The 27,398-nt window shown below is 33.0% G+C and overlaps 3 protein-coding genes and 1 pseudogene across 9 annotated transcripts in view; 3 read left to right on the forward strand and 1 right to left on the reverse strand.

Annotated features, from left to right (window-relative positions):
* LOC144840072 (corticotropin-releasing factor receptor 1-like) overlaps positions 1-27,398 on the forward strand; it is a 347,896-nt gene that overhangs the window by 304,341 nt on the left and 16,157 nt on the right. For 4 of the 5 annotated variants that reach the window (XR_013611827.1, XR_013611826.1, XR_013611825.1 and 1 more), the window contains exon 16: positions 352-436. The exons of the other annotated variant lie outside the window; for it this stretch is intronic. The gene's annotated coding sequence lies outside the window, so the exon portion shown is untranslated. Of the gene's footprint in view, positions 1-351; positions 437-27,398 lie in introns of those variants that run through there. 5 annotated transcript variants of the gene reach the window in all.
* Positions 2,468-5,940, forward strand: LOC144840086 (uncharacterized). The gene is made up of 4 exons (XM_078695751.1): positions 2,468-2,562; positions 3,941-4,040; positions 4,479-4,667; positions 5,453-5,940. Exons 1-4 carry the CDS (start codon positions 2,494-2,496, stop codon positions 5,749-5,751), a joined length of 657 nt encoding a protein of 218 aa, XP_078551877.1. The 5' UTR covers positions 2,468-2,493; the 3' UTR covers positions 5,752-5,940.
* LOC144840070 (protein C-mannosyl-transferase DPY19L1-like) overlaps positions 7,077-27,398 on the reverse strand; it is a 55,881-nt gene continuing 35,559 nt past the window's right edge. The window contains exons 18-20 of one of the 2 annotated variants that reach the window (XM_078695733.1): positions 10,509-10,608; positions 9,509-9,634; positions 7,077-9,007 (exon numbers count right to left, since the gene is read on the reverse strand). In XM_078695733.1, coding sequence (XP_078551859.1) covers positions 8,863-9,007; positions 9,509-9,634; positions 10,509-10,608 — 371 coding nt within the window. In that variant the 3' untranslated portion in view covers positions 7,077-8,862. Of the gene's footprint in view, positions 9,008-9,508; positions 9,635-10,508; positions 10,609-25,503; positions 27,353-27,398 lie in introns of those variants that run through there. The other variant, XM_078695734.1, reaches the window with a different exon arrangement.
* Positions 23,890-25,023, forward strand: LOC144840972 (uncharacterized; annotated as a pseudogene). Its single transcript, XR_013611979.1, has 4 exons — positions 23,890-23,901; positions 24,215-24,312; positions 24,355-24,710; positions 24,803-25,023. The product of XR_013611979.1 is annotated as an uncharacterized LOC144840972 (transcript).

Consider the following 27,398-nt stretch of genomic DNA (forward strand, 5'->3'; position numbering starts at 1 on the left):
TGCAATCGACCAATCAGATATGCCCTACGCAATACGCACTACTATTACGCCTGTGTTGAGCCTATCTGCGTGAGAACGATACGCAACGCAGCGTGTTAAGCGTATAAACGTGAACGCATTCTATATGATCCTCGTATACAAAAAATGCTAGATTACCAAGAAATTATTCAATCCATTGCGATTAACAAATTATATTTAATTTTATAAAAACTTCACTGTGCTTTGACAAGAATATGTTTTGTAATGTATGTGGTCTTAATGTATTATATTAGATTATTATTTTTTATATTAAATAATGTTTTTGAACACATTTACGGCCGCCATCTCTTGTTGGTTCCCTCTCCTGTTAAGCCGATTTTCCACTAGGCGAATTTGTTCGCGCGAATCGAAGGCGTTAGCTAATACGCATGCGTAGAGAAGGATTTGGAAGATGTAACATGAATACGCCTGGTTTCCATAAAATCGCTACACGACAGAGCGTAGCGATTCTATGGAAACGCTAGAATTTATCGGGGATTTAGCACGCGAGCGCTAAATATTCTTTGGTACGCGTATACGATTCATCGCCGACAAAATCGGCAAAGTTGAACATGGTTGAACTTTGCCGATTTGACTGCGATGAATCGGGGAGCTTTCCCGATTGCGTCGGCGACATCTGCGCGTGTAGCGATTTTAATGGAAACGCTGTAGCGATTTTATGGAAACCAGGCTATAGAATCACTTTTCAGTCTGGAGTACGCCCTCTAGTCTTCGGCTTATTACATCTCGCTGGTCTGTAGTTATTTATAGTTATTTCGACTAGGCCTAGATAGTCACGTGAATATTTGAAATATATGCCTCACAACACACAACAGAAATCATAAATAATAATTAGATTAAAATAATCCATAAATGTTTACATTATAGGGAGCGCTATATAAGTGTTCACATTGATCAAATAGGTTGTGTCAATGGTTTGATGCTGCTGTAAAGGGCCTTTCACACCTGTTCCGGTCCGGAGAATCGAACGCCAATGTTTCGTTTTCACGACGCTCCACACGGCTGCTATGCGCTAATAATCGATATGGGCGTAGCCGCGTAAAAACGAAACATTGACGTTCAGCTATGTGGCTCAATAGTAGACATCGATCTTCGATTTTATGTTATGTTTAGGTCGGCTAACAACATTTAATATCATCCTTTATCCATGATTAAAAACAAATCCCACACGGGGCACAAGCACAGGTAATAATAGGGTAAAATGGGTTTGTGGCACCGAGAAACTACGTCACAACAAAATCAGTATTGATTCTAAAACCAAGAGAAGAAAACGTATTCTAGAGTGAATAATGCACAAATTAGAAAACAAATTGAGTTATTGGCGTGCATTTTGAGTGTGTGTACGTGTGCAGCCAGCCATAACAACAATTATCGGTTATTGTTTAACCAATCAGATAATTAAACTAGAACGGCACTTCGAGAGTGCATACCTCCGCCCCTACTGTAAAATTCTCCTACATAAGATTTCACCGGAAAAAAAATTAATGCTGTGTGTAATTAGGCTAATTTCGCTACAAATACAACCATGTTTATGCGAATTCGGTGTAATGGTTATGTAACCAGCCTTTCAAATAACAATAGTTTCAGTTGACTAACAATAGAACAGCAACGCCAAAAACAAATAACGGGTGAATTTGAAAGAAGAATAGGTTTTTTAAAACTACTCGTATCAAAAAACCTGTACATCGGTTTTTAAGACTCGACTCGCCGGCTTTTGAAAATGTTTTCCTATCTTTTAATTAACACTATCAGGTCTGAAAAATAATAATAAAAATCCTGGTCCGCATTGCCTCCAAAATTTAAGGGAGTGGTCAAACAGACACACGCGATCGACTACATATACTTCCTTGGCGGAGGTGAACAAAAATAGTGCGCATAATAATGATCACTCATTATCGTATCACCCAAGCGCTAATTCCACAACGTAACAATTTGTCATACGGGTCAAAGGTTAAAAATCGTCACATTTATCGGATAATCATCCGATTTGAATGAGAAGATTATCAGTTAATTTTTCTCGAGTGGAATCGGTTAAACCTCGTTTCCACAGGCAGTTTATCGGTTAATTATCAGTTATTTTTGGCTGCGGAAACACGGCCTTATTTGAATGAAATAATTATTGGTTAATTTTTCTAGAGTGGAATATGTTAAATCCCATTTCAACATGAACTTTATCGGTTAATTGTTATCGGTTAATTTTGCTGCAGCATGACCATATTGCGCTCATATCCAAAGATTGTATAGCGCTATTATATACAATCTTTGATCAATTGCGCCATGAGCTCCTTATTCTAAATGTGGCGCGTGTATGTCGATTGTCGTTTGACGCATAGAAGTTTAGAATGTATAAAAATGTGCGACAATAAATGCAGATAATTATTATTTATGCCGCATTTTTGGGCTATGTTATTATACAATATAGGAGAATACAATATATAAGTGATTAGATGAATCATGCGATTACGTTCTGAGAATAATCAAATAAAAACAAGAATATTAGGCCCTATTCGGATACCAATTAACGTAAGTAAATGCTGAGTTTCATAGGCCTACTAGGCCTAGGCATAGGCCAAGTATAGGCCGAGGCTATATAGCCTCTAAAGTAGCCTAGGCTAGACCTAGCTAGCTAGGCTAGTAGGGCTAGGTTATGCCTAGGCTAGGGCCTATTAGGCATAGGCTAGGCAAATACCTACTAGGCTAGGCAAAGGCCTATACTTATCTGACTGACCATATAGAATTTAAAAGGTCGAATGTTTATATGGGTTTTTTATAATAATAAATGTGATGTGATATTGAGTGATACTCCAGTTGGAGTTTATCAATTATTCAATCAAGATCAAGATTGTTATTATTAATTATTATTATTTCCATCGAAAAAAAGATCACTCCGCCGTCAGGGACCTCCAAGTTGAGACGTACAAATCACCACATGGGACACATCATAATAATAATAATAATAATTAAAATTATTTTTTTATTTGTTAACTAGGCCTAGGCCCATATCGTATATTATACAAATAATGAATGTTTATGAGTGTAAAGTACAAATAATGGCATGAGGTGAATGATGAAAGGTTATATATCAACGAGGCGACGCTGACTTGATATTATACATCTAAATAGATTTCTGTCATTTAATTTAATCAAATAAAAGGTAGCCCAGCCAAGGCCTACATTTCAATTCATTCACATTGATTAAAACAGTAACATTTGGTTTTTAATAATTATATTAAATGTTATATTTATATGGATTTTATAAACACACCTACTTTAGTGTTAATTATGTCAACAAACGGCGAAACAATCCTAAGCCTAGCAAGGTTGAAACGCCTAGACTAGGCCTAGCCTAATACTAACAGGTCTAGCCTAATAGTAATACAAATAGGCCTAGCCTAGGCTAGACCTAGTAAGTACTAGCTTGGTTGAAAGGCAAAACTTCGACAGACAATTGGAACTTATCAAAATCCTACACACGATCTAAAGCTAATTTAAATGCCTTTTTGATCTAAATTAGTACATTATATCTCTCCAGAAAATGTACTTCCATCGCGAAAACCAGTCATCTTTAACATTCAAATTGCCGCGAAAGTACAAAATAGGTGGCGCTGTTGTATTTCAAAAGCAATAGTATAAAACAAAATATTTTCCAAACGCGAAAAGATGTTTTTTTCGTACACGAAAAAAGTACAATTAAACGATCGTTTAATAGTGCGTACTATTGCACGTCATGTTATCCACATTCGTTCAATCAAATGACAGGAATTTATTTAGGTGTTATATAATGTAAAATATGTAGCCTTGGCCTAACTCGTTCTAATTATGCTACACGTCTGAAAAATGGAATAGCCTGACAGCAATACTTGTTTTAGTAGAAACATTAACATTACAATGTGTTTACTAGGAAAGAGACCTGACCAATATGATGAAAGAAGCTATGAACGCGTTGGATAAAGTACCTATATCACCACCATATCGTTTGCAAGATTTTCAGCAACTTTTTGGTAACCTTTTGCATTTAGTTCCAAAAAAGATCAAATATTTCAAACTACCCGCACTAAATTTATCGACTAATATTTATAAATTATATAGCAACCCACAATCAAACATCAAACACTGTTACAGTAAGCCTAATTAAACAGACACCCATTAAATCATATTAAATAAATTCATCTGGTTCCAAAATTATTAAGTATTAATTTGTACTCTTTTTTGTTTGAACAAGGTAAATAAGAGTACGTTATTTTAGTTTCAAAACACAAGAGTAAACATTAACATTCCTCATTGAATCATGTATCTAAAAATAAACAATTAAATTCAATTAAATAAATTTTAAAATGTACTAATAATTAATCAAAATGATAATTCAATACAATAATAAAATCGAATAACCGTATTCATCAAATTACTCTTTAAATTAACAAACACAAAATTGCTTTCAGACATATTTCCATTATTAAGCGGTCCTTTGTCAAAGTTGAAACCTGAAAATGCGCAAGTTTTCTGGGATATTTATGGCGTTTGGCTGTTAGAAAGACGTTTGCAAAGGAAGCCAAATTTGTTACCAAGATGGCCTGGGCTGCCAAGTGGCGCAGTCGCACAAGACGTAAAAGCAGTCACGTTTACTACATGTACGGTATATCAGTTTATTACCCCATATGGGTATATGATAAGGATCTATTACAATACTGTGGATAGTTGATCCCTTAATCATAAACAGTATTCCATCTGTTTCTATTGTTTACAAACCAATTTGCATTATGCTGTACCGACGACGCAACATTGCTGCAAAAATAGCAGGTTTGATTTCACGCAGACGGGGGCAAACACAATTATTGGAAGGGCATTTTCTTACGTTGCGTAGGTTGCGTGGCTAGTGGGAACCACGCTTTAGACGCCCACGTATGAACATACAGCTTGGGTCTTGCCGCAACGTACGTACGGTAAACAACGCAATTTCGCATCCCCTCACTGTTACGACGTAGGCAAAGCAGAAAACGGGGTTTATTTAAGCGTGGTTCCCACTAGCGACGCGACGCAAGGACGTAACGCAACGCAAGTGAATTGACCAATCACAAGCGATGGCTTATTCGCTTGTGATTGCTAACTGTCTATAACTTCGCTTGTCATTGGTTAAAACGCTTTCGTTGCGTTTACGTCCTTGCGTTACGTTCTAGTGGGAACCAAGCTTTAGGGAAAAGTGAAATTTGTGATTTCACTCTTCCCTGGTTTAATATACGTATACGGCACCTGTGTTCATCTCCGGTTCTCACTTGTGACACGCAAGGCTATGTTTTTACGGCATTTGTTTGAATACGTTATGTCTTCATTCTTGCGTTGCATCCCAGTGGGAACCAAGCTTTAGGATCGACGACGATGAAAACAATTTACTTATCTATAACCTCATGCATTTCAGATAACCGATGGCCACGTGTTCTTTGGAGAGACATCGTATGCACCGGTTGTTTTCTGCGAAGACTTTGCTGTTCATCTCACCAATACTGCCAGCGACATAACTGTATGGCCTACGCAACACAATTACTTGCAAACATAGAAACTCGTAAACGCATTGAGACAAGAAGTAGGTGTTTGATGCGACAATCTGACCATCGTAAGGCCACAAGAAGACAAAAGAAACCATCGGTTTCAGTTCGCATTTCACGTGAAACAGAAGTAGCAAGGAAGCTATATACTGGGAATGAAACTTCTTTGTAACAGGGTAACCTCTACTCAGGTCCACTACGTCGACTCAAGACACCAATAACAGTTTATTCCCATTCAATAATAATGGCAGACTCAGGGAGAATAGAATTGAAGAGTAAAAAAATACAATTTAAAAACTATTATGTAAAACTAATGTATTTTTTTATATTAAGTTTTAGTTTGTTAAATGATTAAATATGTATTGATGAAAGTAATGTACAGTGCCATGTTTGACACCTACAGTAGTTGAAATCTCACTCCAATTCGCTGGCGATATGTTGAAGGTTTAAAACTGCGTTTATGAAAAAAAAAAATTCTCAAAGAGTGTGTTTTTTTTTGGCAGTTGTGCTTTCGAATAGGTGATACAAATCCTAATGTTTCTTTTTTTTTCTTCTTGGAAAAACAAGTCAACTAGTAATACTTCTTGAGTTAAAATAAGTGCTTTTATAAACAGTTAAATAAATACATTAAAAATATTATGTACGATTTAATCAATTTTAATAAATGTGGTTATATCGATATCTTATAAAATTTAAAATTAAAAAGAAATAGAAAAAAAAACAGAGCAAAATGAGGAAGTCTTCCGTGGACCCAGTGAAGTCATGTCACAGTATTGATCATGTATGAAACTGAACTTGTTTTTAATAGTTTAGAAACGAAACATCTTTGTTTAAGTAGCATTTGATACTACGGATGTCGTAATTGAATCTGAAGGGTAGCTCCAGTTTAACATTTATATAATTTAATACAAATTAGAAACTTTGCAACTCCATTTTTTTTTTTTGACAGAAGCAGAAAGAGAGTTGTGAATTAATTCTTATTTAATGGCTCTACGGGACTTTTTCGTAATGTTATAAAATAAGAATTTTACAGACTTTTAATGGCTTAAAATCGCTAACCAGGTAACTATTTGTAATAAAAAATGTAGAATCGATTCTATTCAATCGATTCATCCATCAAGGATTATTTTTCAGTCACGTCTTGTAGAGATGTTCCCATTAATAATTCAAAATTATACAAAACGATATAAAGCTAATTCAAATGCTTTTTTGGTCTAAATTAGTACATATCTCTCAAAAAATGTACTTCTTTAACGATACGAGAGTATCACACTTGTATCACCGCGGCGGAAGTACAGAATAAGCGGCGCTGTTGGATTTATAAAGTAATGATCTTCTTCTTCTTCCGTATGCGAAAATATTTTTTTTTCGTACACGAAAACAATTTTTAAAAAAAGTATTATTTAACGATCGTTAATAGTGCGTACTATTGCACGCCAGGTGACCAACAATCGTCAATTGTCAAATATCAGGAAAAATAAGAAAAATTCATCTAAACATTGTTGAACTTTGTTTATTTTAAATTCCAAACACTATAATCTTAGAAATATTCATTGGAAATATATAAAATATGAACTCTGAATTATTTAAAAACAACGAACAACAGAACGCCCAGTAATGCTTATAACTATCTTTACAGCAATGGCGAATGCTAATTTGTATTTTTGGTCTAATTTGCAGATTGTTTATAAATATGTAAGGTTTAGCAAACGTATCATGATTTGAGTGATCTATGACTTTTTCATAACATGTAGGTCGATGGCAACATTGCCAAATCAATTACTAGAGATGGATGTAAGCAGGGGACCAACTTAAAAGGACACTAACGGTCCTGTCTTGTTGTTTAAAACCCGTCTGTAAATTATAAATAATTTAAATATAATTGCTTACTGGTATTTAAACAATATATAATGAAATTGTTTCCACATATAATAGAAAGGTTTAATCCTTATGGGTGACTTTTTTTTAATGAGGTGAGTATTAGAAAAGTAGGCTTAATGATTTAAAAATTCCTACTAACAAACACTCAGCAAGGAGCTAGCTTTTAAGTGCTGTTAAATTGAAAAAAAAATGGTTTCCTACGATCAATGGTAGGCCTACAAACTAAATTGATATTTGAAAAATGGTACATTATTAAAGTAAATATAAATATAATGCAAAAATAGCATGCAAATAATTTAATTTAAAAAACTCTAGTAACTACAGTACTATATATACATGTAGAATGTACGAAAACAATAATAAACACTCTAAAAACTAGCTAGCTGTACTAGATTATTTGCTTTTAAACGCTTTAAAAAAATGTATTTAGCACATCTGTTTGATGCAACATCGTCAGCTATTTGTGGTAACCAAATGATCTAAAATATTGACAATAAAAAAACAGGAAACAGTATTTGAAAGCACTTATGAAAACAAAATGAGAATTATTGCACATGAACAGATACTGTTGCCTGGTGGTAGAAATGACATACTGTGATATGAGGGTACAAATTGGTCTGTCAAAATGTATAGGTTTCACATAAAACGATCAGTGACTAAAATCTCCTCACAATATTTCTTCAAAATGTTGATGGTGGTTTAACCATAGATGTTAAAGTATTGTCTCTATGGTCTAACGGTTGAAATAATTTTTTCCCAAACAGCTCTCTAGAATTTTGTAATTAAGGCCTACAATCTGTAGTACCTAGCTCACCATTCATTCTGGTTGGGACTGAAAGCTCTAGCTGAAATACAGTATGATAATGGATACAGTAGCAGTCTAAGACACTGTAATATTGCATCCTTACTCCTAAGACAGTGCAAGTGCATTACTATATGTTTGCCTAACTTTCATACACCAGGCAGAAAGGCATACTGATCCAGTGCGATACATGAACATAGCACCCAAGTTATCTGGCTTCTCTTCTCCCACTGCTAAGAATAGGCACTGTGAGTACATTTCTAGTGTGACGCCTGAATATAGTTCTTTACAAATTCTTGTTCCCTTACTCAAAGATTAAAGAAGGATCTAGTGATGTATCATAGATACAGTACAGTAATTTATTCAACTGTTGGAACCATATTTGACACATGCTTTAATCAATTGCAAATAAATAAATAAAGTTGGAACTCTAACATTCCAGATTAAACAACAAAAAAGACAATAAACAAAACAGATGATCATCAAAAATAAATTGTAACCAGCACATTTTGTTGGTTAATTCCTTTAGATCCTTACTTAAAGGTTGTAAAATGGTCTATACCAATATTATATTGCTAATCCATTTTGTACTTATTCATACTATACTCGAAGTACAGTGTACATGTTATTCTTAAAGGCCACTCTGAAAGGGTTTGGGTTCTTTTTTAGTCGTGAACATGTTGCTTCTTTCTCGCGATTCATTTCATCTTCCAGGTCCCATATTTCTGGCATACTACATCCAGGTCTTGGGGAAAAAAGTACAAAAAAGTTTAATAGTAATTACTTATCAGTACTGCAACCATGATGTAAATTATTAAATAATAATAATATCCTGGATTTATATAGCACCTAATGTTGTGAAACCTCTAAGCGCTGAACATTATTACCACAGTTTTTTTGTAAAAATCCATTTGAAATCCTGAAGTGACGGTCAAAGTGATCATAGGTATTCAACTACTTTAATTACAGCAATAATTTATTGCTACACCAGAAAATGGTTATGCCTCTATATTTTGTTTGCAAATGTATCATTTTGAATTTGCAGAAAAGGATTTTTATTTCCAGATGATCTTGTTTTAAAAGAGCTTAAATGTGTTAGTAATGTGAGAAAACAATAATTGCCAATTATTCGGAATTTATCCAAACAAAAATTACAAAATGAATCACTTATTTAACAAAGGGTTACTTATTCAGAAAATGTTGAACTTGCATAAAACAGCTTCATACAAGTAAAGAGTAAACTTACTTTGAACGTCGGACACACCATGAGTTCTCAAGGATTGCATATTGAACTTGAAGATCAGCTAAGTTTTGATGTACTTCAGTTGGTGACTTACGGCTATACATTGAGTATACCTTTTTAGTGCGAGCTCTATTGAAACAATTAATGTATTTTTTTATTCATATGGGGGCCAGAAGCAAGTCACAAATTAGAAACAAAAACAAACAAAAAAACATTATGTAAAAGGCTAACAGTAATATTTATGGAAGGATGCATCTTCCAGTTAACCACAATAACTAACTTACATATTCGTTGACTGGCATTATACACAAGAATAATGTAAGAGATGAATGACATTATATAATGATTTGTTCTGCATAAATTTAATACTTCTAAAGACAATTGTCTAACAATAAACAGGTTCATTATATAGAGAGTGCTTATATTAATTTCCTTCAACATATGTGGCACATGCAAAATGCAAGGGAAATCAGACAATTGAGTTTTTCAAATACTGAAACTACATAATCCAAGATTTAAAATGCTAAAAAATATCTTGATACCATGTCTACTTCCAGAGATATCTCAGTCTAAAGTTTTGGCTGTTTTAATGTTTTGAGAAAAAAGCTTATTAAATTAAGTAACAGGAAATGACAAATACAAAAAAATAAACAGGCCATTTAATAAGTTTACGCCTTAGCAAAAGGGTATTCTAATTGTTGTATTTCAATGAAACTTCGCGCCTTCATTAATTAACTATTGTTCTATTATTATGCAAACTTTTCATTAAAAACAGCCCAATAGAACACTTTCAATTTAAGCATAAAACATGATAGGTTTTATGAAAATCATACATAATTTACAAAATAAACACAAAATGTTAACATTTATACAGTATTTTTATGGTGTAGTTTCATTGTACAGTACTAGAATGTTATATCTTTATTGAGAAACCATGTCAACAATATTCTATATTATAGTCTTCCTATAATAATTAGCAATGTAAATTATTAGGTAACCTTACCTTAAACCAGCATCTTCATAATGGGGATGGTTTACTATACATCTACCTGTAGATAATTTAACAGAAGCCATGGTAGGCATGGGACCTGCAAACACTGCATCTATGAAAACCAAAGACAAATAAACATGTTATAAAAGAATACTCTAGGTAACAGTTGTAATAGTAACCAACCAAAGATTTATATAGCAATAATTATCTTAAAATCATTTTTTTAAAAACCCAATCTTTAGAGCTCTGCTTTGAAGAAAAACATATGACAACAATTCCAGGCTCGCACTCACTCCACGAGTCTTCTATAAAGAATATAAACCGCAGATCCAGTGTACACAATATACTTGTGTGCAATTTAAAGACTAGAGGTTATGTGTTCAGTACTGACATGACATTGGGGAGAAGCATGAAGTTGAAGTCCCCAGATCCATTCGTTGGAATGGCGCTATACAATGGAAACTTTACATTACATACACTTTGAACAACTAAAGGAATTGTAAAAAAGTTTTACTTTAATAGGCTTTCAATTGTTTGTCAATACAAATAAGTTTTTTTTTAGAAAACTGTTAAACCACACACACATTATACAATTTTTTTTTAATGGTAAAAATAATGTACTAATTTGTTTATTAAAAAAAACATTTTTCAGCAAAATCATACACAAATATATGATATGCCATTTAAATGTATTGTTGAATGAATTTTGTAGGAAATTAATCCATTCTAAGCTTTCATTATTAAATGTCAATGCATACACTTCTCTTAAGCTGGTATAATTGCTCTAAATGAAATCCACTATAATCTAACCACGGGTGTTCACAAATTAAATGTGCCTAATTAACAATTATGTTTATCTTGAAGGTGCTACACTTAAAGTAGTAAAATTCTTTGAATGTGAACCAGCAATATAATGAATTTACTTTCACTGAAATGGAAGATAATTTATAACCTATGAATTAATGAAAAAAACAACTATTTGTTACTACAAAGAAGACAGAAGTATGGCATTGAAGTTTTGAGGCATATAAACTGATCACATAATTTATATGACATGCAACCAAAGAGACTAAGGAGATGTGATATAGAAATGTATACCACTAGTGTAATATCAGGATTTTTAGTGGAGGGGAAAAAAGAGGGTGCTGGGATGAGTTCACACAAACCTCTTGAGCACTATTACATGTGATTCTTATGCAGAATCCATTTTTATATACAAATTTTTTTTTTATGTAACAATTACACACAACAATTTACAGTAGTAATGTGTACATAATATAATTATTATTCTATTAGAATTAGAAATTGTGCCTGCATATTTAAACACATAACAAAAACACTCTAATTGGTTGCAATAGTATTATGTTAACCTTTATTTTAAATAATTCCATCATGCAAAACTACAGTGTCAAGTAAAACTATAGAAAGTAGTTCCAAAAAATGTATTATAGATACTAGTCCAGTATACGATCTCCAAGTATACACAAAAGGAGTATGTATTCATTAAGTGTTTTAAAATGACAAAATAGTACAAAATACTGTGGTGCTTCAACATCATATCCATCAAATTCTCTGCTGTTGGTTTCTGAATCTCTAAAACCGTTCTCTGTTATAGGGTCAGTAATAACATAGTTATTCCCAGCAGCCTCTGCTGTATCATCAATAGTGTTGTACATATTTTGATTTCCTGCTATGATCTGTAGGACTCCAACATCACTTCCATTCAATTCTTGGTTATTAGTTTCTGAATGTCTAAAATGGTTTTCTGTTACAGGGTAAGTAATATAGTCATTCCCAGCAGCCTCTGCTGTATCATCAATAGTGTTGTACACATGTTCGTCTCCTGCACTTATCTGTTGAACATTAGAGGTGTTATGGACACTGTGATAATACACAGCAGGTTCTGATCTGTTGGTATGCTTTCTTTTGAGAAGGTAAAACAAAGCAATAACTATCAGTATGCTACTACTTGTTGCTAGTATAATGGCTATTGTGTCTCCAACTTTTGACTCTTTTTTACTGATATCAGTTGATACCTGGTTGTGTTGTAGAGATGTAGTAATTTGTGACGTTGTCTTTGCATCATAAACAATAAAGTCTGACACAACCAAGATTTTCTGAGCATCAGTACTCACCAGACATTTGACACTGTAATCACCAGCTGGTAAGTTTTCAAAGCATCTTTCATCTTTCCCTTGGTTGGCATAGTCTTCTGAAAGTCCATTTCCATTCAAGGTCCAACTGTCAATACTTATACCATCTTCAGAATCTGTGTAGCACTTGAAACAATTAGTATCCACATGAACAGCAGGTGTTGAACCATACAAGTATCTTTGAATGTTCACATTTATTTGAGGATAAACCTGCAGTATCATTGTGAAGCAATATGCCTTTATGCAGTAAAAGAATATACCATCTCCAGATTGAAATCCAGTTAAAGTTTGAACAAAATTCATTTCGTTGTGTGACAGCACATTGCTATATTTTCCCTGGATCCATCCAGTTGTGACATAGCCAATGTTTTTAATTGTGTTAAACCTGCATGAAATGTTCACTTCTTCTCCCTCAATTACGTTTCTAAAATGTTCACAAGTAACTCCCAAATCAGATTGTGGTTGAATTTGTTTAACTCTTGGAGAAGGAACCACATAATGATTGTTTACCTCATCTTGACATGTGTATATTCCTAAGTATTGTTGCACATTGAAGGATATCAACAGATGGCACTTCAACCTTTTATCAGGATATTTGCCAAGAGTATCCGCATTAAACTGGTCATCAATTGGTAATATTGCCAGATGGTGTTTAACTAATGCATGATCATACCTCCAACCAACAAAACCTTTAATAGAACCACTGACATCTAACAGGGAAACCAATGCTACGAAGATTAGAGGTGAACAGACCATTCTGTACGCTATCTGGTCTTCTGTGAAGTTAGACTGATCACATTCCCTATGTTATTCCAAAAACTGTTGATCTTTTATTAACTGATTAGTGAGTGACTGAAAGTGAGCATTGAAACTGTATTTATATATAGTTTAGATTTGGTTAAAAAAATATTGCTGAAACTAACTAAATAGTTTTACTTCCTTTTAGTTATTGAAAGTTCTGTTACGTTATGAAAAAAGACATGTGCTCATGTATGCAGTATGTAGTTACATAATTATGATAAATATATTTACAGTATTGTCAAAGTATTGCAATACTATATCTAAACGTTTTAAGTTTATCCGCAAGGACCCATACCTACTAGTGTTAAACCAAATAATAATACAAAGACTGAGAGATTGGAATGTTCCATTCATCGCAAATCAATACATTTGTATACGTATAATTATTAAATCTACCAAAATAGTATTTTTTGAAAGAAAATCTGCCTTTCTTCAACATTATGAAGCTGTACTCGAGCTGTTTAACCGGTTTTCCACTATTAAAAACAATTATCGTAGAAGGGGATAGGTAAATGCGAAGCATCCTTGTATTATTGTGTGCAGGTATTTTTCAAGATGGACAACTCAACTGAATTAGTAAACAGGGTTACATCACATGGTTAAAATCAGTACCGAAAGTGCAAACCAACTTTCATCAAGTAAACATTCTAGAAGTAACGCGCAATTTACTAAATTTTTTTTAAAAAGAGAGAAACAATGCACTACCTAAGTAGCTCATGTCGAATTAATGTCTTCTCGTGGACGGTCTAATGCCTAGTTTAGCTAATGTGTAGTGTAGGCTGGTAAAGAGTGGTAACGTTGGAACATTGTGCGCTAGCTATAAGCCTAGCCTGGCGTTGTCTCGTTGCTGAATCCTACAAATTGGGGAAAATCTGGTATTTTCACCGAAAAATTACAGTTCATTTGTTTGTTAATACCCTTTCCCGATTGATCGAAGTGGGTGCATCCCATCACAATATGAAAATATCAATCCGTGCCGGATAAATTCTGATATTTGTAGTGGGCGACATAAATTAAGGTCCATATAGTATGTATATTTTTACATAAAATGTAGTGTGTGAACTTAAAATAGATCGAAAAAAACATAAGTCTAGTGGCTTTAAACATTCATTTAAAATTGCAATAAGCCAATGAATCACATTACAAATTTAAATACATTATAAGATTTAGTAGTAGAAACACAGGATCGAAACTGCAAAGGCCTTGGGTGATCTTTAAACGAAAAGCAAAACTAAAATAAAATAACTTTCTTTTTTGTATTACAATAACCTAAAGTATGAATTAATTGTAGTTGTAGTTTTTTCCTTAATTTTATATTTCAATTATGTTAACAAGTTGATTAGTATTTTAATTGATAACATGAAAGTATTTCAATAGGTTCAAATGTATTTTAATATAACATTAATATTGTTATATATAGTTAATTGGTGTTTTAATTCATTTCAAATGAAAAGGAATTACAATTTGGTGCAATGTTGCTTTACATATCTAATAATAAACTGGACATCATGAACAGACATTTTAAGTTTTTCTGCATGGTAAAGGAAACTATTTTACTAATATTATTTGCATATACCACACAGTTTCTTAAAGGAAGTGGGTGTGGTTGAAAACTTTGTTCCGGTTCTGCAACATCTAAATATTCTTTTCTCCTAAATTCCTGTATTTTTCTGCTTTTTAAGCTGAAATATTGCTGAAATTGTACTAGAAAAGGAAACAAACTAAATTACATTTTTATAAAATTAGCATAATTATTTAGCCCTTTATTTTAAAGTTATAGGTGCACACAACAGACTTTGTCAACTAACAGTAAAATGTACAATACATCAATTTGACTGCAAGACTTTTATTAAACTTACTGCTTCTACTACAAAGTTTAAATATAGTAGGCTAAAGATGATAATAATAAATGAAACTTATATTATTTACTATAAAATCATTTTCTCTATCTATTCTCTTACTAAAGTTATAATTTTAAGCAAATCAATTAAAAAGTGTGTTCAGACACAGCAAACTGTGGATGAGTCAAATGAAAATGTATCTAGAAAATTAGTCAATATGAATTAATTCAAACATACTGTAGCAAAACATTGTTTTTTCCGTATGCATTACCTATTCTATTCTTACTAAAGTTACATTTTAGGCAAATTAATTAAATGTATGTTCAGACACAGAAAACTGTGGTATTGCATTTGAGTCAATTGACATTATCAATAGATGAGGTATGTTTGAAACGAATATCCTCATGAAATTACGTTCTGTTGAATGAGTGAACACAAAAGCAACAAAGCATTCACCGCAACCAAAGTATAAATATTGAAACTGCAATAAGCATGTTATGATTCCAGTACAAAATAATCTGGTGCTGCAGCATCATTTCCATTGAATTCTCTACTGTTAGTTTCTAATTCTATGTCATTGGTTTCTGCATCTCTAAAACTCTGGTTATCAGTCTGAGTTCCAGTAATTACATAGACATTCCTGCCAGCAGCCACTGCAGTATCATCAATAGTATTGTACACATTCTCGTCTTCTGGCCTGATCGGATAATTTACTGTTTGATAACGTACAGGAGGTTGTGGTCTGTTGGTATTCTTTCTTTTTAGTAGGTAAAGTAACACAAGTGCAATAACTATCAGTATGCTAGTACTTGTTGCTAGTATAATGCTAGTTACATGTAAGCTTTGGTCAACCGTCAAAATTAATGTATAGCAAATATACACTATGTTATTGCTATTTCTTGATTTTCTTTTTATACAGTAAAAGAATATGCCATCTCCTGCTTGAAAACCAGTAAAAGTCAGACTAAAGTGTTCACCTACATTGTGTGACTGGATGGTGCTATATTTTCCTTGGATCCATCCAGTTGAGATTTTGTATATGGGATCAGGTTTAGACTTACGGTTAACATGAACATGGCATGAAATATTCACTTCTTTTCCTTCAATAATGTTTTTACAATTTTTCTTACAGTTAATCTTTTTGGGTGTTTCTTGCCTAAATCCATTCTCATCTGAAGAAACTACATAGTGTTTCTTATCCTTATCTTGACATAAGTATAATCCTTCAAATTGTTTTTCTTCATTGTTTTGTACATTTAACAATATAAACAGTGAACAAATCACTGTATTATTGTTATCGGGATATTTGCCATCAATCTGCCCTTCAAACTGCTGATCTGATGGTAGTATTGCAAGACTATGGTTAACCGAAGTGTTATATCGATATCTCCAGCCAACCTCATCTTCAAAGAAAGCCTTACTAATATCAAACAGGGAAATCACTAGAATCAAATAAAGAATTGACCTGTACATTATCTTAACTTCTTAGGAGTTGCACTTTCAAATTGACTAAAGGAATCTGATGATTGTTGACCTTGTACTGAAGCCTATAATTAATTTGTTGGTAATTTGCACAGAGCAACAGTTACTTTAGGTTGATTAAAAAAACAAAACAAAATATAATGGTGAAGCCTTTTTATTATTATTTCCTTTTATTTTACAGGAAATCATAGAAAAAACACTATAATGCAGTAGGATACTGTATGTTATGTAGTTTTTTTTTTACTTGCTCAAACAATGAATTAATTTTGTTTTTATTTTATTACAAATATAAAAAAAATATTAATGAAAAATGTTCAGTCTTCAATCTTAATCTATCAACTCAATGCAATTTGTTTACATTGCTATTTTCACAGTTATAAGTTCCAGTCAGTTATGCTATAGTAAGTTATCTTGTAAAAGTTGTAACAATAAGTGCCATCACAATTCGCTGATATTGAAAACATCTTGAATTGGTATAACTAGATGGTTCGCTCGCGTACCATCTAGGTCGTGCCCACATATGGTTCTCGAATACATAATAATTTCAGCGTTAAAAAACTGTCGATTTCAAATGTACGTACAATAATACATGTCGTTTACAGGAACGAATAAATAGACACTGATTTATGTACTCAACTAAAATTAGCACCCTGGGAATTACTTCCGAAAGAGAAATTGTCACAAAATGAGACCAATTGTTTAAGTCAAATTTAAACAAACTTAATTTGTGTTTTGTATGTAACATTAGGGTTGAGGGATGGGGAAGAGGATGGGTGGAAAGAGGAACAATTTTTAAATATATTCTTTATCCATTTAGTAACGAAATATTAATTGTTTTCATGTTTTACAAATAATATACCACTAAACACAGTAAAACATTGCGATGTAATACTTTGCTGAAACTATCAACGTCCTAGTAGTCGATTGAAATAGTACAGTACATGTAACGATACATCACTACGACACGTGTATGTTTATATAATGTAAAACAATTTGTAAAAACCACCTCTATTCGGGGAAAATCATAAATTCGATTTAATCGTCAATAAATATTAAATTATCTAACTCAACTTAATTAGTAGGCCTAATGGTTTTCAATTGTTTCTTAGAGCCAATTCATACTTAAGTTGGTTCCTACCCTACCCACCAAAGTTGTTCTGCGTTTAAGGCATGTGATGCACCGTAGGCCTATCCTCTACTGGCTTTACAGCGCTACTCATGCCAGTGAGGGAAGGGTGATGATGTGGGTGGTTTAACTGCAATAATAAAGAGTTGTACATAATATACGGCGACTGAAAACGCTAGCTCATTATCCGTTTAAAAAAAATTTGTATCCAACCTCTGCAGCACAGATTGAAAAAAAAATGGATCGAATTTCTGTTATGAGTATACAGTACTTGCCTTTACGACGCCTGAGGGAATAGACACTTGTGGAACAGAGATTGGAATGTTCCATTCATCGCAAATCAATACATTTGTATAAACGTATATTAAATCTATCAAAATAGAATTTTTTTAGGAAAATCGGCCTGTCTTCAACATTATGATGCTGTACTCGAGCTGTTCAACCAGTTTTCAGCCATTAAAAACAACTATCGTAGGAGGAGATAGGAAAATGCGAAGCATCCTCGTATTATGGTCTGCGGGTATTTTTCAAGACGGACATCCATTAGACAGTGTATACCACGATCTAAAAACACCCCTATTTGGGGCAAATCGTTGAACCTAAATTCGTTTTAATTGTCAATAACTAATTATCGAACTCAATTTAATTAGTAAACAGGGTTACATCAGGTGGTTAAAATCAGTACCGAAAGTACGAACCAACTTTATATACCATCGAGTAAACATTCTAGAAATAACGCGCGATTTACCGAATTTTGCCCTTACGTAAATTTATATATAGATAAACAAAATATATATAAACTATTTTAGGTTTTTTTTTAAATCTTACTGATCCACAATTACTAAAAAGTACATGTAATGGTGATTAAAAAAGTTTAATTATTTATGTAATTATGTAATTATGTAGTTTTTGGTTGCTTTCTTAGTTAATATGAATTTTATGAATGGAAAGGAGAGAATATTTTCATGATTTGAATTAAAGGCTGACTGTTCTATTTTAAGAGACGGAGCCAAATTGAACAGACCAGTCCAGTTTCCTATGAATCTTTCCAGGAATACAAAAAAGTATTATTCATGTATAGCACACCTATGTTATTAAAATAAACTGTTATTCAGCTCATTCGCCTCTTCCTTCCTTAATAAATTGTCGAAGGCTTGGCCTCATTAAAAATATGGTCAAAATTTTCGTTGGATGGCACACTCTATACATACTTGTTTTTTAGCATGCAAGTATTATTCAACAGCCTGGGGAGTCACACACAATCTCCAATTGTAAAAAAATCCTGAATGTGTAGTGTATGGGTATGGATAGAATGTTGTATGACATGTGGGCATGTGAGTGATATGTAATCAACCAACCAATCAAATGGCATGAATACACTTAGTGTAGGTGTGTTATAAATGTATATTAATTATTTTCATTGGTATGTACTTAATTATACATGAATCAATATTATCTTTTAGTAAAAGAGTTATAAATATTTTATAAATACATTCATTTTAAAATGTTCAAAAGCAAATGAATATGTTTACTATACAAAATTATATATTATTATTCTTAAATGGTGTTCAGCAACATATCCAAAAGTGTGGTATTAAATAAAGTCAAAATCATTTTTTTATTGCCTTTCATATATTTTAAATCAAATTAGTTATAATTATGAATGTATCAAAACAATATCTAAGCAATTCTTTATCTAGCAGTTTCCAATCATATTCAAAAAATGTGCAGACATTTAATAAAACAGAAAATAAATTGAAACTTGAAATTGAAATTTTCTTTCTGTATATTGTTCCTTCTTTACTTGTTTTGCTCAAACTACCTCCAGTCTACTTGTTGAGGGTTTATCATCATCAACATCATCTTTAATGTCAAAATATATAACTTCATGTTCTGCTTCGTTATCTGCTTGCTTAGCTCTCACTACTTCTGTCTGTTTACTTGTTGATGGTTGATTAAACCCTTCAATATCATAATTATATAGTTCATATTCATGACTTTCATTTGTGCTCTCTGTAACACCTTCATTGTCTGTATTATAGATCTCGTCTGTGTGCATTTGTTGACATCTGCACGGGCATCTGCAAGCTTTAAAAATGCCATCAGTTGTGCTTTGTGTGTATGTAGCTTTGGAATACACATTGTGTTTTTTCTTGAGTAAATAAAGTAAATACAAGTACTGCAAAAAGCAGTGTGCAAGTTATTGATAGCAGTAATATAATAAATAATATGTAGTTGTGGGTTGTTTGTTTGTGCGACTAGTCATCTTTGCAGAAAATTCTGCCACACCAAAAGAATCCTGAACATCAGAACTCACTAGGCACTTTACATTGTAATAACCAGCTGGTGAATTGTTAAAGCATGTTTCATCTTCATGGCCATCCTCCTCCAATTCGTTTAATATCCAATTGAATTTCTTTTCACCAGATCCATCTTTTACAACGTCCAAACTGCATGAAATATTCACTGGTTTTCCCTAAAAAATTTGCAGACAGCAACATTATGTCCATCCGTATTAACATTGACATTTGAAGGAACCATGTGGTGTTTCTTATTCTTATATTGACACATGTACAACCTTTCATTTTGTTGTCTATTAAATGATATAAACAGTGAACAACTCACTTTATAATTGTCAGGATATTTACCAACATCATCTGATTGTAGTATTGATCATGGTAGTATTGCCAGATTGCATAGTGATGTATCAATTAAAATGGTATACTTCCAGTAAAATCCATTTTCACCAATAGCACTATTGATATCCAGCAGGGAAATCACTGCTACAATTATGAGATACAGTAACTAGTTGATCCAGCGGCCATTTTGTACAATTAAGGTTTACTGCTCAGATTGTCTCTTAATTTTACTAATTCCTCTAGAATTATTCTTTTTAATATTTGCAACATGGAAATTGAAGCAATTTCAATACTTAAAGTTTGGTTTTTTGAACAAATATATTATACTAATTAAAGTATTATTCCTTTTTTATTTCATACCTGTTTATGAATTAATAGATGCTTACTATATAACTTCACAATAAAATTTAATGACAAAAAACAAAACAAGATCGACGTTTCGGAACCATCATGGAACCATTTTCAAGATCAAGTGATCGATTTATACAAAGAAAAATTATACTAGGAAAAATGATTTCAATGATTGATCATAGATTAAAAACCAAAAGTCATTTTGTATTGACACTTGGTGAAAATTTAAGTCATAGCAAAGGCAAACTTTCTATGGATTAAAAATGGCATGTTTCACAGAAAGTTAAGATGCGAAAAATCAATTTCTAATCAACTTTCTACGTGTTTCATGTAATTTTAGGCATATTAAAAATTCCCACGTGCGCGCACATTTTTACGCGCATGGTGCGCACATAGTGCTAAAAACATATTTTTTCGCGTGATTTATGTTTTTCCAGCCTTTTCTACTAATTTTACCAACTTTCAAACAATTTCGACTTCAAATCACGTCATACGAGCACGTCGAATTGGACAATTTGCGTGCGTTTTTGATGAAAAAGTTCAAAAATTCGTCAAAATTATGCCAGTCATAGATTCTAAACTACTTGGTGAACTTTAATTACATATTCTGGAAGTTGATGAGTTGTAGATTTTGGATCATTAATCAATATGGCTAACTGGACATTGTGACATCATCGTGTGGCCACTCGAATATAAAATATAGGACTATTTTCTCTTTCGTCATAGCTCATCACATTTAATAGAGCGCATCTCCACTTATCCGTATTCCATTTCCTCCCATTTTTTAATATTGTCTAGGTCAATCAATTATCTTTCGCATGATTTAAAATTTTTTAAATTGTGATGACGTCATCATGTTCAAAAGCATGAATAACTTGGGTCATTTATTTTCATCATCCATTAAATTTAAATATGTTATAGCTCCTCAGAATGAAAAGTGATACTCATGATTAAAACGTTTTCTGGAAGCTGTTAAATTGTAGATACAAATTCATGTACAAATTTTGCGCATCGTCATCATATGGCACGTTGAATTATAAAAGTCGTATTTTCATATTTTGCATCAAAGTTCATGACATTTAAAAGTGCACGCATCCTTATTCTACGTATCCTAATTTGTTCAACACGTTAATATGTTGTTACTCAGATAATTCCCTTCCAAAATTCCTATCTATGCGTTTCATTATGATGACGTCATCAAGTTAAAAATTGGATAAAAAGGCGGTTCCCGTTATTTTCACCTATGCTGCACTGTATATAGTATGTATACAGTATATAGTGTATACTGCATATATACTTTGACACAAAAAAACAGAGATCACACTAACAACATCTTCATGTCTTCAGGTCACAATGGCATAATCGTTTTTCAGTGCGCAATATTCTAATGCATGACATGCACGTGGCATTTGTTGTGCGGATAACCTAACTCGCCCATAGTGACGAGTTCAAATCTAATTATAATGTATTCGATTCGCGATTTCACGCGCATGACCCTACGTGCGCGTGCGTTTTTATTTGCTAATATCTTTACCCTTGACCTGAAGTTTACGTGTAGTGAATTTCATTAATATGTGATAATGAATTATGGAGATATGATTCATAATGTGATTTCACAAAATGGCGTATAAATGACGTCACGGATGAGTGATCACGCTGAAAAGCTTATTAGGACTAAGTTAAAGTATTTCAAAGACATTGTGAAATTCTTGTGATCATTGCCATTCAACTTTTTGAGATAATTGACACACAAAAAGTGTACAGAAAGAAGAAGAATATTTTAATGCAAGTACAATAACAATAGGTGATCATTTTATTCTAAATGATCACCTAATAACACAAAAACATCGAAGAACAGACAAACAGAAGTCAAGTCAGGGGAAGATACGACTGTGCAGGGATATGTATGCCTACCACTTGTGAAAGAGACCAAAGTTTACAATAACATTTTTTGATCGTTTCGTTTTTACTTTTGGAATGCAAAATTCTTTAACTAATACTACTTTTCCAGTCAATTTTTTTCTTTAAAAAATGATTTTTTTTAAAACATGATGAAACGCTGATTGTCCACAGTCAACGTAAAGCTGGCGGAAAAAATGTCTTACATCTTACAAAGTCTTACATTTGTAGTCGCAATTTACTACATCTACAGCATTAATTTTGCAAAGAAGCCCCTCTGTTTAGTTTAAAAAGTAGTCTCGAAAATAAGAAGAATAAGAATAAACCGCCATTGAGCCTTTTTTTTAAAGTTTTACCGTATTGTGATATATAAATTTAATTAGAGGCAATAAAAAAAAAAATCAGCATAAGCACGCAAAAAGAGAGCGCGTGTGCAGAGGGGAAACAATGCACAAATCCAGACAAAAGGGCACAAAGCTCATTGTATTTGTCGGAAAAAGTAACGCACGTAAAGGGAAATAGCGAACAAATGAAATTGGGCGAGTGGCTACGGTTTGGTTTTGCCAATAAATTAAGGATGTACCCGAAATAGTCTATACAATTGTAACAGTGGGGCTCCTATAAAAGGCCCAAAAACTATGAATTATGCACAGTGTTCTTCAATCTTCGATCATGGAAACCTGTATAGTATGTGATGAGAATGTTATGTTTAATCAAGAAGCACTGCAATGTGATGCTTGCGAAAGATGGCAGCATAGGACCTGCAACACTGGAGTTGGGCAAGCAGAGTACAGAGCAGCTATTCGTGAGGGAAATCTTGAATGGGCTTGTAGAAATTGTAGAGAGGATATCCGCATCCACGATGTGTACGCACAAGACATTGGTGAATTTGTAGAACCACCGCAACACATTGCTAATTTGGAGAATGTCTATCTGCAACCAAAACCAGTTATACAACCTGCAACCAGAGAAGTCGAATACCGGCGTATTCCGGCAATCACATGTCGAGGAAAGGATACGTGCTTTAAATTTACATCTTTTTATTTGAACGATGTTGCCTGACTTTGGGCGAAAAAAGTTTAAAAGTAATTTTTATCTTTTCATTATAAGCAAGTTAAAATTATTTGTTGGTCAGGGTTAGGGTCTTTTTTACCATGGTATACCAATTCTAACGACAAATCAACTAGTGTATACCCTACGCGTTCAATATACACACAATTTACTATTATCGTTTTGGTTTTCAGGATACTTTGGTGGACAGCGATGGTTACCAGTACACTCAAAAAGTCGACAAGAGGCGTGCTAACATTAATTGGCGGTGTTGTGTTCGAAATAAGCTGTGATGTGTAAGGCTAGTGTCATTGAATGTGATGGTCTATTCTTGAAAGAATATTCGAATGTTTTAATTTATTTTTTTGTTTTACAGGCGGTTTTCAGAAAAATCCAAGAACTAGGTCTACAAAGGGCCTATGCTAACGACAACGGCACACACGAGGTACGTAATATAATTTCAGGTTATACCACGTTGCCAGACTGAATTACCAAAAGATTCCTTTATTTGTGCGTCCAGTACGGCGTAAATGTAAAAGATACCCCTAACCCCCTTTATTTTAATCTGAAAACGTTCATGTCGTGTTTCGTGTTATACATATGCTATTTTTTGTTTATCTCTTTACAGTTACTGAGACAGGTAATGGGATTGCCGCTATTGCCGGCCGAGCACATTGCTCCCACATTCAACCATCTACAGAGGAACGCTGGGGACAACGTAGTTATCCGCCAGCTATTACTGTATTTGTAGCGGACATGGATCGATGGCAACACATTTACCCCTCAAGATTGGTCTGTTTTTGGGCAAGCAACGAGGACCAACAACGACCTTGAGGGGTATCACAACAGACTGAATCGAAAAGGACGACGTGGTAAGAAAATTACTTTTCAATTATAATATTATGTATTATGTTGTTAACTTGCTCATGATAATTATAGTATATCGTTATTTTTTTTATTGCAGCAAAACTTCAACTCTACCTCTTAATCGGGCTGCTGCATGAAGAGAGTCAGAATGTTCACATCACAATGGAATTAGTTCATCGCGAAGATGTTGACCGGCTTCAGCGCCAAGCTTACCGACGTGCAACTAGAACGCTCTTACGCCTCTGGGACGAGTATCGCGCAGGCCAACGATCAGCGAGATCGTGCATTATATCAAATGATGTTCGCGATTTGTTGTAATTAGATGAGATAGATGTAAATATTGCTAATAAATAAAAGATTAAATAAATAGATAAATTAAATAACGTCTGTAGATGTAAATAGAGGTAAACATTGGTAATAAATAAAAGATTAAATACATAGATAAATTAAACGTCTGTAGATGTAAATAAAAAGGTTTCAATTTGAATGATAAATGTAAATATTTGTATATGTATATACGTTTTTGTTTTAAAAATAAAAAGATTGAATGATCATTGACAAAAGTGTAAAGTGAGTTTGTTTGCTATTTTCCCGTCAGAAACAAATAGAATATTTACAAAATATATTAAAATATAATGCTTATAAAAACATTTTTAAAAACGTTAAACTAATAAAATACTGTATTTACAATATTTATTTAAATATAATGATTGTTATATAAAAACATTTTTAAATAAACACCTAAAAACCTTAATAGAGCCTACACTTCGATACGCTTCGATCTTTAATTGGAGCTTACAGTGTACAGTACTGCATTGAGCGGCGTTCCATAGAAATGAAACGCGACCGAGATGATCCGATACCCTAGTCTAGGCCTAGCTAGGCCTAGACTGAAAGACAGCAATACGAAACTTAGACAGGCAACTGGAACTTATCTAGGCTAATTAATATATAAAAACGATCTAAAGTTAATTTAAATGCCTTTTTGATCTAAATTAGTACATATACTGTATATCTCTCCAAAAATGTACTTCCATCGCGAAATCAGTCATAACAACACCGTTTGCGACGAAAGTACAAAATAGGTGGCGCTGTTCTATTTCAAAAGCAATATTTTCCAAACAGGAACAGATTTTTTTTTCTCGTACACGAAAAAAAGTACTATTAAATGATCGTTTAATAGTGCGTACTATTGCACGCCATGTGACCCACAATCGTCCAATCAAAGGAATTTATTTAGGTGTTATATAATTTGTTTTAAGCAACTATAGACCTTAGAAACTATTTTTTTAATAGTCCACCAAGTCAAAAGAATTCTTTCCTTTTTTGATGTTAGCAAAAACCATGGAGGTATAAATGCAAAATCTAAGCATCATTGGGAGGGAAACTACTGTGCACTAAAATCACTATTACTAATTATTTATTAAGCAATTTAGTGAAGATGATAAGGTATTTATTTTGTCCTTAAGCCAATAACAATATATTGATATTGCTTTATACTCCAATTTCACTTCTAAGTACAAGATGATATAATATCAGGAACCGAGAAAACGGTCAGCATTACCGAAAGTGAGTCAAATGGAGTGGAATGGAGTTGTGGCTTAGTTGTTATGATGCTTGGCTACCACTCCAAGGGTCCTGGGTTCAAGTCCCGTCACATGTCAGGATTTTTTCTAAGGACAAAATTACAACTCCACTCCCAAAGACTTGTAATAAAAAAAAAATAAAAAAAATAGGGTAGGCACAATTTTTAAGTAAACGAAAAGCCACGTGGTTGTGGATTACTTCAGTTCACTTCCATTTGTAATAATTAACATTTATAGGATGATTTATGTAGGCTATATACAGTAACTATATTGTTATATCTTTCTAAAACAAAAGTGACGAATTAAATTCTAGTTGGTTAATGGTTTGGTCAACGTTTAATTAAATAAAATATGCTTTAGTGCGTTAAACTACTTGTAATAACTTGGATGACCATTATCCTTACCACTACTATTATCAATGGCATCGTCACCATGTAGGCCTACAAAAGCATTTGAATTTACTATCACCATCAACAAACATTATAAGATATAATATATACAACTGTTGATTTAAAATAAAAATTTACAAATGATACGAAAGAAACGATTATTTTTAACTCTAGGGATACCGAACACGGCGTCTTCTAGGAATATATAGAGCAGAAAGAGCCTCTGGCTACAAATGATTCTATCTGTGATAGGGGTCATACAAGTAATAAATACATTTCCCCGAATTTGCTTAAGTGAGAGATGGCCTGATTATTATAGTTTCTGAGGTTTTATTACTTTGGTATAAACTGCATCTTCATCAACTTCATAATGAATAGATACAGTAGAATCTATTGATATTCTTGATATGTTTTCACCATTAGAAGCATTGTATTCCTCCTCTGTAACAGTTTCCTTTCTAGTCAGTTCTTCGGGTACACTACAAAAGGTTCCATCATTATCATCAATAAATTGAGAAAATATTCTTGGTTGTTTGTCACGTTCATCTGCTTGTATATTTCTTTGTTCCTCTTCCTTCCGTAAAAGTGTGTTTATTCTGTTTAAAACATTGATTTTGTGGATTTGTTGACTTCTGCATATAGATCTCCATTCGGTGCTGGGTAATTGGTCACCTAAAAAAAAAAAAGCCTTAAATGAAAATTAAGGAAACCTACTTCA

This window comes from Antedon bifida, chromosome 4 (genome assembly GCF_963402885.1).
Source record: "Antedon bifida chromosome 4, ecAntBifi1.1, whole genome shotgun sequence".
NCBI classification, from domain to species: Eukaryota; Metazoa; Echinodermata; class Crinoidea; order Comatulida; family Antedonidae; genus Antedon; species Antedon bifida.